This window comes from Sarcophilus harrisii, chromosome 4 (genome assembly GCF_902635505.1).
Source record: "Sarcophilus harrisii chromosome 4, mSarHar1.11, whole genome shotgun sequence".
NCBI lineage: Eukaryota > Metazoa > Chordata > Mammalia > Dasyuromorphia > Dasyuridae > Sarcophilus > Sarcophilus harrisii.
In genome coordinates, this window is record NC_045429.1 from 364,116,340 (window position 1) to 364,130,712 (window position 14,373).

At 36.9% G+C, this 14,373-nt stretch overlaps 1 protein-coding gene across 1 annotated transcript in view; it reads right to left on the reverse strand.

Annotated features, from left to right (window-relative positions):
• Window positions 1-5,439: 5,439 nt before the first annotated feature.
• The window catches only part of TRIM67 (tripartite motif containing 67), a 70,387-nt gene continuing 61,453 nt past the window's right edge, over window positions 5,440-14,373 (reverse strand). The window contains exons 9-10 of the mRNA XM_031966885.1: window positions 8,295-8,457; window positions 5,440-6,659 (exon numbers count right to left, since the gene is read on the reverse strand). Of these exons, the coding sequence (XP_031822745.1) occupies window positions 6,594-6,659; window positions 8,295-8,457 (229 nt within the window). The 3' untranslated portion in view covers window positions 5,440-6,593. The remainder of the gene's footprint in view (window positions 6,660-8,294; window positions 8,458-14,373) is intronic.

A 14,373-nucleotide genomic window follows, 5' to 3' on the forward strand; every position in this document is an offset into this window, starting at 1 on the left:
GATATAGTCCTTTTATTTGCTGTCTTCTAACCATGTTAGAAAATGTTTGTTCCTAACCAGTTGAAGCCCTGGGTCACTGACCTTCCTTTTCAAGAAAAACTAAGAATTCTGTTTTCATTCTAAAGCCAAAGGCTCAATTTTCTATGGATGGTGGGGTGGGCAGGGAAGATCTTCTGAGGGTATAAATGGGGGAGCCTTTTCTTTAGTGTTAAGATACTCCTAGATTTGCCTCACTAAGTTATTTCCCCTAGAGTTAGAATATTAAAATACAGTTGAAAACTTCATTTTGATGCTGGTGGTGGAGGGGGGAAAACACATTACAGTTGTTGGAAGTTATGATTCCTGGATTACTATGGAATAAATGACCAATTTATTACTTTGCATATGAGGCAACATAGCTACAGTGTGTATATAAGAAACTCCATAGGTTGCATGGCAAGACTCCCAATAATTATGTTTTACAGGATTCACAAATTCTATGTCCAAAGAACATTTTATCCACCACCTCTATTCACAATGATTTGGAAAGAGGAAGCAGATAGTTTGATACCAGAGCCAGCCTTGTGATGTTTGGCTGAATAAGTATTAGATGACTGGCAAATTTTGATCTTTTTCTTAAGGGCAGGTTTTAGTAAAGCAGAGGCACTGGGTACCTTAGTTGTTTTTTTCAGATCCTTCAGGCCATCGTGATCTCCTCTGAAGTTTTCTGGGCAAAGATAACAAAGTGGTTTGCCATTTCTTTCTCCAGCTTATTTTGTAGATGAAGAAACTCAGTGACTTGAAACTTAAGCAATTTGCCCAGGAGCACTCTTCTAGTAAGAGTTCGAGTTTTGAACTCATGAAGATTAGTCTATGCCCAGCACTCTATTCATTGTGCCACTTAGCTGCCCTGAGAGTTATAGAGAACATTACAGAGTGGCACAAAGGGCTTTGCCTCCCAGCAGTAGTCTAAGGTCTCTAAGGCATGTTGCCCAGGGGAACTTGGAGGCTGACTGGTTCAGGCAGTATCTTAGTACACATTTCTAAAATGTTAGATCAGCTACATTGTGGTTCAGTTACCTTTGCCAGCATCCTCTGGTTTTCCAAAAATCAATACAGAAAAGGGAGGTAAAGCAAGATTATATGTGATATTTCACCTTGTCCTAGGTCAGGCTCTAGTAAGCTCTGTTCTGAAGTGCTCTTAGGTATTTTAAAGAGATGCTTAAAAAAAAAAAAAACAAATCCTAAAACCACACACCAAACTGTATCACCACTGAATAATGTGCTAGAGCTACTTTAGGATAATATTATTTACAATGGAATGGGATCCTTAATATTTCAAACTACTTCAAATTTCATCCTTTTTTACTAAATTCTGCTTGATAAAATTAATCAAGTGTATTTCACAGCTGGCCTATTATGAACTCTTGATAAGTTGAGGATTTTTTTTATGTACAAAGGATGACATTACCATATAGTAACATAATAGAAACTCAGATGAGAAACAATTAACTCCATATTATTTCATCCTAAGTCCTAGGAGCCCATAAACTAACTCATTCTCTCTCTCTCTCTCTCTCTCTTTTTCTCTCTCTCTCTTTCTCTCTCTCTCTCTTTCTCTCTCTGTCTCTCTGCTTCTTTTTCTCTTTCTCCCTCCAAGAATCCAAAAATGCCTATCTTTTCTTTTTAAATGACTCAGAGACAAAGTTGAGTTTGTGAAGGCTTGTCTCTCCCTCTGACAATTGCCCTTGGTCTCAGTAAACTGAACATTGATTTGAATTAATACCAAGAAAAGAACGAGGAAGTGCAGTCCATCCAGTTTGTAAGAGTTTTTGTTTTGAAGTGTTGATTATGTAAGATTGAATTATTCAGTCCCTTCCACACCATCTACACTTTAGTGGAGGAGGGGAAGGTGAAAATTAGGAAAAGGCATATGGAAAAGAACCTAGAAAAGGTGCTGAGAGGAAAAAGCAGAGAGAAGTCTTTCCCAAAGGTCATGTTTTAGCCACTAGTTTCTCTTCCAGCTTCCACATAAGCAAGGTCACCTGACATCTTATGCATTTTCAGCTTCCTAGTGGAAATAGAGATAAGTTGTTTTAGGGGGAGAGGTGGATTTAGTATTTCTGGGTACTATTTTTCCACCTCTCTTTTTCTCTTCCTGATCCACAAATCAATACAAACTTTACTGAATCCTCCATACCTTTCTTCTCTTCTAGTTCTGAGAAGTCAGCTACTATATGGCTCTATTTATTTGAACTTGGTTTAAAGAAAGCTGGGAGAGAAGGATTTTTCCTAAACAGGAACTGTTTCCATCTCCTAAAGTACTATTCTGATGCCATATCCTGGGTGGAAAAGACTTTGATTTGAAAAGGCTATACAATCATAACTGATATTTTGGCAAGTCTTACCATACTGGAAAGATTGCCAATATAGGATCTTCTTATAGACTGTACAGTATCTATTGTCTGATCAATGGCAGAAAAGCTCTTAACCACAAGTTGGCTACCAGATAATTTTTTTTGGTCTTTTTATGACTATAGAAATTCACGAGATCTGTTTCCTAAGGCATGATGGGGTTGCAATCTGCACCCAAAGTATTATCAAGGATTTTCTTTTTAGTATTGAAGGAACTCTAAGGAGCTGATTTCTACCTCATTCTCCTTCCCCTCAAGTCACAGATTTAAGATTCTAAGTAGGAATCCCACAGTTCTTAGCCAGCTCTCACAAGTAATACCAATAGTTTACAAAGCACTTCAAATGCATTATTATTTTACTTGATTAAATGCCATTACTATTTCTAAATATCCCAAGCTCCTTGAAGCAATCTAGCTTAACTGCTGTCATTGGCTGACCTCAGAAACTTAAAATCTTTCAGCCTTGGACATCACTGAAAACATTTTATTTGGCTTCTATCTGGCCACAGTTTAGGGAAAGAAGGAAGCCTCTGTACCTTTATATGCTTCTTTTTGTTTCTTTGAATTTGTTTCTGATGCATCTGGAGATGAATTAGCCCCTACTGATTTGGCTAGTCAATTTTTTCAAAAGAAGCTGTGTCTCTCACATCAGTGGAAACTGCTGGTCAAAGAACATGAAGTTGGAATGTAGAATCTGTCATTCCCTCCATCTTCTGATAACTCAAAAAATAATTCTTTGTTCATTTCCACTGGCTTTTCTGGAAAGTCAATCAAAAGTCATGATCCTCAGAAACAATTTACAGGAAGAGAGTGCAATCCCTACTTGAACAATGGGAGAGAGAGAGAGAGAGAGAGAGAGAGAGAGAGAGAGAGAGAGAGAGAGAGAGTTAAAGACCCCGCATAGGCAGGGCAATGTTCCCTCTGTTTGACATTTTCTTGAATGATTTGCAGGAAACATACCTACTCAGAAAATGTTAAAGAACTACATTCCTCCTTCTTGGAACCTGCTGTGCTCAGAAGTCCTGTCTGGAAGAGGATATTTTCTAAGACAAAGTTCAGTGATAGTTTAGTCACAATCCCATGCAATACCTATCCTACTTTTCCTTTTTATGGAGAAAAAAGGATGAGAAGGTTCCTCAGGGGTATTTGAGATCTGGAAGCATGAGATCTGAGGTAGGCTTGTTGGTTCCACAGAATAAAATATCAAAACCTACACAGCATCAACCGGTGGTTAGTAAGAAACCTAATATATAGATAAGAATCTAGAACCTAAGAAAAAACACAGTTGATTTCGGCTCACAGATCAAAATAAGAAGAGATTCAGCAGGTAAATTAGCCCTCAACCTCAAAGAGGTCTGATAAAATGTACTCTTCAAGAAAAAGAAAAATCACTCATTGCTTTCAGATGGAATTGCTTATTAATGTTGCTTCCTTCATTTCATCCTTGATACAAAAATGTATGTCTCTGTTGGATGGTAAGGTGGAAGCTGGGAAGAAGTCTGGATGATCACAGGTAAACCAGAACGGAAGGCAAAATTCTTATGTTTCACTTCTCAGACTTACTCCTTGTCTTATTTCTTCCTTCCCAAAGATCCTGGTGTCATGACAAATTTCCTCTGTCTTGACTGCTGCTTTTGATCCCTCAGTGTCTCCTTATCTGCACAGATGAAACATGCTTTCCAAGTTGGTCCCCAATTGTTGCTAATCCATACAAAGACGTAACAATGTGACTCCAATCTGCAGACTTAACTCTGGGCACATGTATCTTGAAAAAAAAATAGTCAATTCATTAGCTGTGCTTCTAGATGAGTGAGTATGCAGGCAAAGCAAAAAAAAAAAAAAAAAAAAAAAAAAAAAAAAAGAACCGAGAGCTTTGCAGCAATGTGTACAGTTTTATACCCAGAAAATCAAGCCCATGGAAAGGGCAAAAGGGACAGATGTAGTGTTGTCCTCCAGCCACCCGTATCATATTCTGTTGTTGTGAGTCTAATTAAATCATGATTACCTTGATCAAATTAGCTGGGAATTGTGTGGATGATACCGAGGTGTAAAATTTGTCTTTTGTATGTTGCCTCTGAGGGCATTTCTTCTGGTGATGATGTCTGAGGTGGGCAGAGCAGAGGCAAATGCTCTGAGGGAAAAAAGTATCCAACAGGAGAGGATGTTTGACTTAGAGCAGGCTCATTATCTGGGAATCCTGGAGTGACCCACCTCCTGCAGCCACTGAATCTCCAAAGCTAGGCAGGCATTGGGCCTCCCTGGTAAAGGGTAGGAAACAGCACTTAACATGACATCTGACTAACTGGGATATCTTGATCATATTCAACTTTGTGGTACTGGAAGAGAGGGTGCAATCCCAGAGTTTCATTTTCTTCTTTTGCAATGACTGGGTGCACCAGGGACTTCAAACACCATCGAAGGGCCAGTGCAGGGATAAGGAGGAGGTATTTCTGACTCATTTCCTACTTTCATAATAGACTAATCATTGTAAATTCCATACTACCCTAGCCCCCGGGGCAAAACTTTAATTGACTTCAATGATATTTTTGTTCACAGGCTTAGTTTTGAGGCAAATGGGGATGGGCATAGGGGTAAAAAGTACTATTATGAAGCCCAAATTTTACATGCTCGTGGCTCTGAGATAGACAGTGTTAGGAAGAGCAACCCCAGGGCCAATAACTCTCAAGTTGCCTCTTTCCCAGCTTTTTTGTAAGTCGATCTTACAGATAAGGCCTCAACAATATTTTCCCAGCTTGCTCTCCTCCAAGGAGAAACGTGAATAGCCAGAACAGTGATATCTTTTTTTTTTTTTTCTTTTCTTAGTGAGGGTAGAGCACTACTGGTGATCAATCAATTATTAAGAATTTATTAAACACCTACTATGTGCTAGCCCCTGGGAGTTCCAAATGAGGAATAGAAGGATTCCTTGAGAAAGAACATGGACATCATTTTTGACTATTGGAACTGGGGATGAATTGATTGTTAAATTTTTAGTGAACATTTACACTTTAGAAATCAGCAAATGCTACAAATCAAAGCTTGATTTATCATTTTGTTGATTGTCTAGACTTAAAGTAATGGAGAAAATGTTAACAATTAAAGCTAAACTTAAAGGTGTTTTGTACATATATTTTTCCCTCCAGACAACTGCCTGTTAGACATTTACCAGCACATCATTAATTGGAATTCAGTTTTCAGGAAAGGATATGCCACTTGGGGATAGATTTTCAGGAAAACTTTAGTATTTACATTATAGCATTTAAATATATTTCTTTGTGGATGTGTATTTGTCTATTTTAAGGTAAATCTTAGTCAAGAAGGGAGAAGGGAATTGTAGGGACAGTTACAGGTACAATGAGTTAGGTATTATAAGTTCTAGGAAAGCCATTCTGTGAACTCCAGAATAAATCAATGGAAAAGTTAGAATACAGGATCAACTTTTTTTTCTATATGTTCATGTGCAGGGCATTGTGCTATGCAAACAGTAGGTGCTTAATAATTTTTTTAAAAAAAGCATGATTATATTAGACTGATACTACTAGATACCAGGCAGTAGACTCCTGAAGGAAGAAATTGGAGATATTATAAAGAATGATTTTCCTATACCAAAAGAAAAATCTAGCGACCTAGGTACTACAAAGATGTAGGGGAAAAGGCAAAAACAGCACACTCCCTTTAATACTGAGAATTAAACAGTGGTCATTTCCCTTTCTGGAAGTGCTGTTTTCAGAACCAGGAAATAGAAACCCAAAAAACTAATTCCCACTTTAAAATGAATTACAAGAAACCTACATGTACCACCGAGATTTGCTATCTCACTCCCCTGTTAAAATTCCCTTTCTTGTGACTTAGGAAAGGAACTCTGACCTCTGAGGTTCTCAGAGTAACAGCTTAATATCAAGCTACCCCAGTCTCCCATCCCATCCTAAAGAGCTCTGCTATGGAAAAGTGAGACTATGAGGATAAAATACACAGATCACACACCCACATCTGTAAATGAAAAGGGACTTGTGATGAGGAGACCCATTCCTGATTCTCCATAGGAAAAGTTTTGTATATGGTCTTCAGCGGCTACTGGTCTGCCCTCCTCATTTGACCATTTTGTGTTACTCAGGACAGATTCTGTGCTAAATTTGAAGGTAGGGATGACTGGGCTTCTCTCAGGGAAGATCTCATTGAAGATCATCGATTTCTGGAATTTCAGTTTCCAGACAGTTTTTGCTGCCTGGTATTCAATGGCACATCTAGTCCTGTGTGCAAAGTAACCTGGAGAAAGAAAAGGGGATAACTATGAGTGGAGCTGTTGCTCCAAAGAAGATATTTAAAACAGTTTAGAAACCGCATGGACAGAATTACTGTGATTTGTGATGTGAGCCCAGAGAGCATAGTAGTTCCCTCTGAAATTAATTTCCATTTATGCCATACATACATCTTGCTAGACAGTTATTTCCATGTTGTCTTCTGCATTGGAATTAGATAATGTGAATTCCTTGAGACAAGAAAAACCTTTTTTATTTTTCTTTGTTATTCCCAGATTCAATAGAGAGTAAGCATTTAATAAATGTTTGTTGGTTAATTGACTGCTGTGCGTGCCTGTGTGTGTCTGCCCCCTTTCCAAAGACAATTCTGAAGACTTGAGTATGAGAGGCAATTCTACTTTAACTACAGGCAGTATCAAAAAAATTGAGAGGTAGAAAGAATCCTATTGGTTATTCATGTAGTCCAACATGTACATTCATGAGAAGAATCCTTATCTATCCGCTTCTGCCATCCAGCCTCTGCCTAAAGACCTTTAAGATCAGCAAACTCATTACCTCTTGAAACAACCCATACCTATTTTGTACAACTCCAATTATTAGGAAGTTTTTTTTCCCCTCATATTTAGCCTAAATTTGCCTCTTCACAATGTTCAATCACCATTCCTGGTTCTGCTTCTCTCTCTCTTTTTTTTTTTTTTTTTTTTTGCTGAGGCAATTGGGCTAAGTGACTTGCCCAGAGTCACACAGCTAGAAGTGTTAAATGTCTGAGATCAAATTTGAACTCAGATCCTCCTGAATTCAGGGCTGCTATTATATCCACTTTACTACCTACCTGCCTCTTAAAAAACTATTCTTTATTTGTCCATCTAACCAGCTCTGACTCCAGCTGATTACAATATCATCTAATCCATATCTCTCTACCTTCCTCACAAAATTATCATGAAACGTAGTAGGAGCTATGTTAAATCTAGGTAAAGGTTGGACCCACACCCATACCTCCTTTGCCTTATTGATCCCTGGGGAAATGCTTCTAACCTTGTACCTGATGCACCTTGCCCTCCAAATGTCATCAACATTCACCTGAGGCTTGCATTCAACAGTGGAGGTCCCTAAAGAAAGTTTTCCTCCTATCCATGTGAAAGCCATAGGAAAAGTAGTATGGAAGGAGGCCACTAGGGAGAATCTCCATATATTCAAATAGTCTCCTATAATTATTTTTTCCTGTACATTACCCTCAAAGGGCAAGCACATGAAATAGAATATTAACACATCTGGGACATGCAATTAAAAATCAGGTCTCAGGAAGGTCTGGCTAACCAGGGGAGTAGTATGTATGGTACAGTCACAGAAGGGAAAATATTTTATCACCCTCTCCAACTTTTCCATCTCAACTTTTCAGGTCAAGAGCTGCAGTGAGCTAAAACACCACTGGGCTTCTTTTGCTCCCACCTATCCTATAGGCTAGCATCTTTAGAAATAAGTTTTTTCTTCCACTCCTAGGGTAAAAAACAGAATATGTTTTGGACATTATTCCTTCCGTTGTCAAGAACTTCCAAGAGGCAGGCTTGTTTTAGAGATCATGGGATGCAACAGTGGAGGACTTTATGATCAGACCAGTTTGGGACCCAAGAATCCACTATACCTGAACATTTCGATTGAGGCTCACAGCTGGCATGAAGACCCCATCCACATGGTCAAAGGCAGTAGGACCCTGTTGTTGCCCATTGATATAGAAGGTTAGGGTATGCTTATTCAGATCCAGAAGTACACCAACTGTAGCTCCTTTAAACACACCACCTTCAGTCCTAGGGGAAACCCAAAAAGCCCAGTTACCAAAGGTGACCTTACACTGTTGATGAAATAGGTGATCACAGGATTTATCTTAGATTTAAAGTTTAGGGACCTCAGAGTCTATCTATAACTTACTCATTTTACAGATGAGAAACTGAGGGCCAAAGTTAAGTAACTCTACATTGTTTATAAAGCAATACAGGAATGTTGTCAGTAAGTGTTTAATATTTGGGCTGCAGAAGGGGGGGAGGGGATGTACACACACACCTTCAAGTTTATATCCACATTATTAATACTTTGTTAAAATTAGACAACAAAACAGTAAATCAAACCCTGATTTGTAGCATTTACCAATTCCAAGATGTAAATGCTTACACTGAAAATTTCACCATAAACTTTAGCAAGACAGTTAGTGATGAAATCCCAGGATTAAAGATTCAGTCCTTTGGATTTATTCAAGTGAAATCAGTTTAACTGATTTGTAAGTGCTTACTGTGCATAAAGCATAGTATTAGGTAATGGGATTAAATTTTTTTTAAGTCACTGAATCTTGTTAAGGACCATGCCTAGGTGAAGGGGCAGGTCAATTCTCAGAGAGCCTGAATCTAGAAAATAGCACAGTTTAAATAACAAGGTCTAGAATTAGGGTATTGACAATGTGAGTAGAAAGAAAGGCATAAGGTATAAAAGATGTTTTAAAGCAGAGATGTCAAACTATGGGAAGCAGATTAAAATGTACTTGAGAAACATTTAACAAAATAAATTAAAATACAATACAACATAGATAATGTTAAAAATGCCATTTCTGGATTATCACTTGTTGGTAGAGGGGCTTATGTAATTCAATTAAACCATGAGTTATGCTATGCAGGGTTCCCAAGATGGACAAGTCTTAATAGAAAGTTCTGACACAAGATGATTTACTGAAGAAGAAAATAGTACATCACTCCATTAGCTTTGCCAATAATAAACGATAAAATGATTTAAAATAATAAAAGATATGACACCAGAAGATAAGCCCCTCTAGTAAGAAGGTGTCCAACATATTACTGGGGAAGAGTGGAGGACCACTACAAGTAATTCCAGAAAAAAATGAAATAGATGGGTCAAAGCCAAAAGGAAGTTCAGTTGCAAATGTGTCTGGTGACAGAGGAAAGCCTGATGATATAAAGATCAATATGGCATAGGAACCTGAAATGTAAGGGCTATAAACCAAGATAAACTGGTTAGGGCCAAAGGCAATGGAAAGCTTAAACAGTGGCATCTTGGCTGTCAGTAAACTTAATGGATGGGAATGGGTGGATTTAATTCAAATGATCCTTACTATACTACTGTGGGCAAGAATATCTTAGAAGAAATAGAGTGGCCTTCATAGTCAATTGAAAAGGTAAGAAAAGCAGTACTGGGATATAATCTTTAAAATGATAGGATGATATCTGTTTGTACCCAGCATCAGAGTAATGGAAGTTTATGCTCCAACCATTGATGCCAAAGAGGTCAAAATTGATCAGTTCTATGAAAACCCATAATATCTTCTAGAAATAACACCAAAAGAAGATGTCACATTCATCATAGTGGATCAGAATACAGAAGTAGGAAATCAAAAGATAATTGTAAAAACAGGCAAATTTGGCCTAGGAGTACAAAATGAAACAGGGCAGATACAAAGAATTTTGTTAATACAACTCACTGGTCAAAGCTAACACTCTTTTTCAACAATACAAAAAGCAATTTTATACCTGGATATCACCAGATGGTCAATATGAAATCATACACACACACACACATACACACACACACACACAATTTTCAGCCAAAGTTGGAGAAATTCTATATAGTCAGTTTAAACAAGACAAGGAGGTGACTGTGGCTGAGATTATGAGTTTCTTATTGCAAATTCAGGCTTAAATTAAATTAAAGAAATTAAATAAAGTAGGAAAAACCATCAGACCATGACCTAAATCCCATCCCTTATGAATACATGAAAGTGACGAATAGATTTAAGTGATTAGATCTGGTAGATAAGAATACCTGAAGAACTATGGACACTGGTTCAAAATATTGTACAGAAGGCAGCAACAAAGAAACATTCCAATGAAAAAATAAAAGCAAGAAAGCAAATGGCTATCTGATGAGGTTTTACAAATACTTGAGGAAAGAAGGAAGGTGAAAAATAAAGAAGAAAGAAAAAGATATACCCAACTGAATGCAGAATTCCAATAGAAAGGAGAGATAAGAAGGTTTTTAAATGAATGATGCATGGAAGTAGAAGAGAAGAAAGAAAAATAGGATGGGAAAGATGATATCTACATTTCATGCAAAAATGAGCATGATAAAAGACAAAAATGGTACGGACTTAATAGAAATAGAAGAGATTAAGAAGAGGTGGCAAGAATACACAGAAATACTGATCTTAACATCACCAATAACCATGATGGTGTGATTACTGATTTAAAGTCACACATCCTAGAGAATGAAGTCAACTGGGCCTTAGAAAGCATTACTAAATATAAAAATAGAAAAGGTAACAGATTTCCAACTGAGTTATTTAAAATCCTAAAAGATGATACTGTTAAAGTGCTGCACTCAATGTGCCAGCAAATTTGGAAAACTCAACAGTGGCCACTGGATTGGAAAAGATGCGTCCATATCCCAATCCTAAGAAGAGCAATGCCAAAGAATGTTCATTACTAAACAATTTTGCTTTTTTCACATTCCAACTTATGATTCTGCAAGCTAGGCTTCAGCAATATGTGAATTGAGAATTATCAAAGCAGGCTATTTTGGGGGGAGGGTGGAAGGAAAAGGTAGAGGAACTAGAACCAAATTGCCAAATTTCTGGATTATGGAGAAAGTAAGAGAGTTCCAAAAAAACTTCTGCTTCTTTTACCACACTAAAGCCTTTGACTGTGTGGATCACAACAAAATGTATCCTCAAAGAAATGAGAGTATCAGATCATCTTCTTTGTCTCCTGAGGAACCTGTATGTGGGCCAAAAAGCAACATGAAACAACTGATTGATTTAAGAATGAGAAAGGAGAATGACAATGACAATAACTTGTATACAGAGTACATCATGCAAGATGCCAGGTTGGATGAATTAAAAGGCAGAACTATAATTAATGAGAGAAGTATCAACAATCTGAAAAACATTTTTATGTATAGTTTCTGAGATAAAGATCTCATATCTCAAGCATTTAGAGAACTTTGTCAAATTTATAAGAATACAAGCTATTCCTCAATTGATAAGTGATCAAAAGCTATGAATAGGCAGGTTTTTTCATAAAGAAATTGAAACTGTATGTAGTAGTAATAATATCAAAACAAATACCCTAAGTCATAATTAATTGGAGAAATATAAATTAAAACAACTTTGAGATATCATCTATCAGATAAAATCTATCAGATTGGCTAAAATGATAGAAGGGAAAAATGATAAATGTTGGAGGGGATGTGGAAAAACGGGAGATACTAATACACTTTTAGTGTAACTGGATTGATCCTACCATTTTAGAGAGCAATTTGAAATTATGCTCAAAGAGTTATAAAACTGTGTATACCCTTTGACCAAGATCTGTTTCCTAAACTGATTAACAATATTGTTCAAAGAATAACTATGAATGACTAAAGTATTCTAAGTATCATAAATATTCAAAATATTCAATTATAGCTATGCTGATATTTGTTGAGAGTTGTGTTGTTGGGGTGAATGAATAAGGTAGGAGACCTAGAAGGTTAGTGGTAGCAATAAATAGGATGAGGGTTATAAGTATAAGAGCTCATGTGCGACCCAGGTTATTATATATTGTTATTATTTGTTTGGTGATGAGTCGGATAAGTCAGATTTGTAAGATTGGAATTTGATTGGGAAGTCAACGTTTAGATGTTGTGAAGATAAGACAAGGAAAAATTATAATAATTGGTAGGGTGGAAATGCCTATAATAGTAGGGCAGATGAAAGGGGCAAATAGATTTTCGTTCATTTTTTCTCTCTCAGGGGAATGGAATTTCTGGGAGTTTGAGGATTTCTTCTGGAGGATAAATATAGATTATTTCAATACCGATGAGTTGTAGTTGGAATAAGCAGAAAATATTAATGATGGTTAAGTCGGCAATGTGAAATCATGCTGATGTTTCTAATTGAGGTATAGCTTTGAGGGAGCGTTAAACTCTATAAATACTTAAGTAATATGTTGGTTTCTCAAAGATGTTTGCATTATATGCGACCAATTTTCAAAGTATGGAAGAAGTCAGCATGATAGAATAAGTAGTGGGCCTGATAAGGAATCTAAGGAGAAAGAATTGTTGTAGTTGTAACCCAAATCAGAGTTGTGATAGAATAAGGTTAAGCTTCAAATGCTAATAATAAAGCTGTGTGTAGTGGTATTAATTCATAGTCAGGATTTTTTGGAGTATCATGTTAGGGGGATAAGTATGAAGGTTGATGTGAGAATTTTTAGCATTGTAATAGATTTAAATTTTGGATGTAATCATTACCATGGGTTGTTGAGATTTTTACTAGCAGTGCAAGACCTACCCCTGCCTCACAAGCTGAGAAGACCAGTAGAATTAATGGGGTTATAGATATTGAGAATATATGGAAGTGGGTAATTAGTAGTGTTATAAGGATGAACAAGGACAATATTATCCCTTCTAAACATAGAAGGGTTGATATTAAGTGTGATCGATAGATTAAAACTCCTGTGAGAGCTAATTTTGCTCACTTTGGGGCCCTATTGGGGTGAGCTGACGGTGGCGGTATATAGACTGTTGAGCGAGAAGGGGTGAAGGTGTATCAGGGTTTATCGATTACAGAACAGGCTCCTCTAGGAGGGTCTAGGGCACCGCCAAGTCCTTTGAGTTTTAAGCAGTTGCTAGTAGTTCTCTGGCGAGTAATTTTGTTATTTAATTACCTAGGTTTACGGCTAAGCATAGTGGGGTCTTTAATCCCAGTTTGTACCTTCGCTTTAGTGTCTTCAGCATTGGTAAAGTCACGTAAGTTGCGTATTTTAATATCAACTAGGGCGTATTACAGCGTAGTTGAGTTTTAACTTTATTTGTTGGGTTATATGCTTAAACACCCTTTACGCCGTTTTTCTGTTAATTCGGGTTAATCGTATGACCGCGGTGGCTGGCACGAGATTTACCAACCCTTATTTATTATGATTTAGTCAAACTTTCGTTTATAGCTCAGTGTTAGTCACTGCTTTAACCCGTGGGGGTGTGGTTGAACAAGGTGTCATGGGCTGCTTGTTCAAGTGTGCCTGATACCAGCTCCTTTATACTCTAGGGAAGTTAAAAGGGCATACTCACTGGGTTGTGGAAACTTGCACTATAAAGGAAGATGCTATCCATCTCCAGAGAAAGAATTAATAAACAGAAGTATGTATAGTATGGTTTTACATATACTTACATATGTATATGCATATATGTCATATATATAAATATATGTAAAACCATACCCTTATATATGTATATATATGTGTGTATATCTATATCTATATTAAATGATATCTTTCTCTAGCGCAAGGGGGAAGAGGGAGGAAGACAGTTTAGAATTTTAAATAAATTTAGGAAAATTTAGGAAAAGAAAAAACAAAACAGAAAGGAATATCAACAATCCAAGATATGCAGATGATTCTACTGATGGCAAAAAGTGAAGAAGAATTAAGAAGCCCCTTAATGAGGGTGAATGAGGACAGTGTAAAAGCTGGCTTTAAACTTAATATAAAAAAATTACCCTTTAATGAGGGTGAAAGAGGAGAGTGTAAAAGCTGGCTTTAAACTTAATATAAAAAAACTACAATCTTGGCAACTTATTCCATCATTTCCTAGCAAATAAAGGGAGAAGAAATAGAAACAGTGTCAGATTTTATATTCTTGGGCTAAAAAATCACTGCAGATGGTGACTGCAACTTTGAAATTAAAAA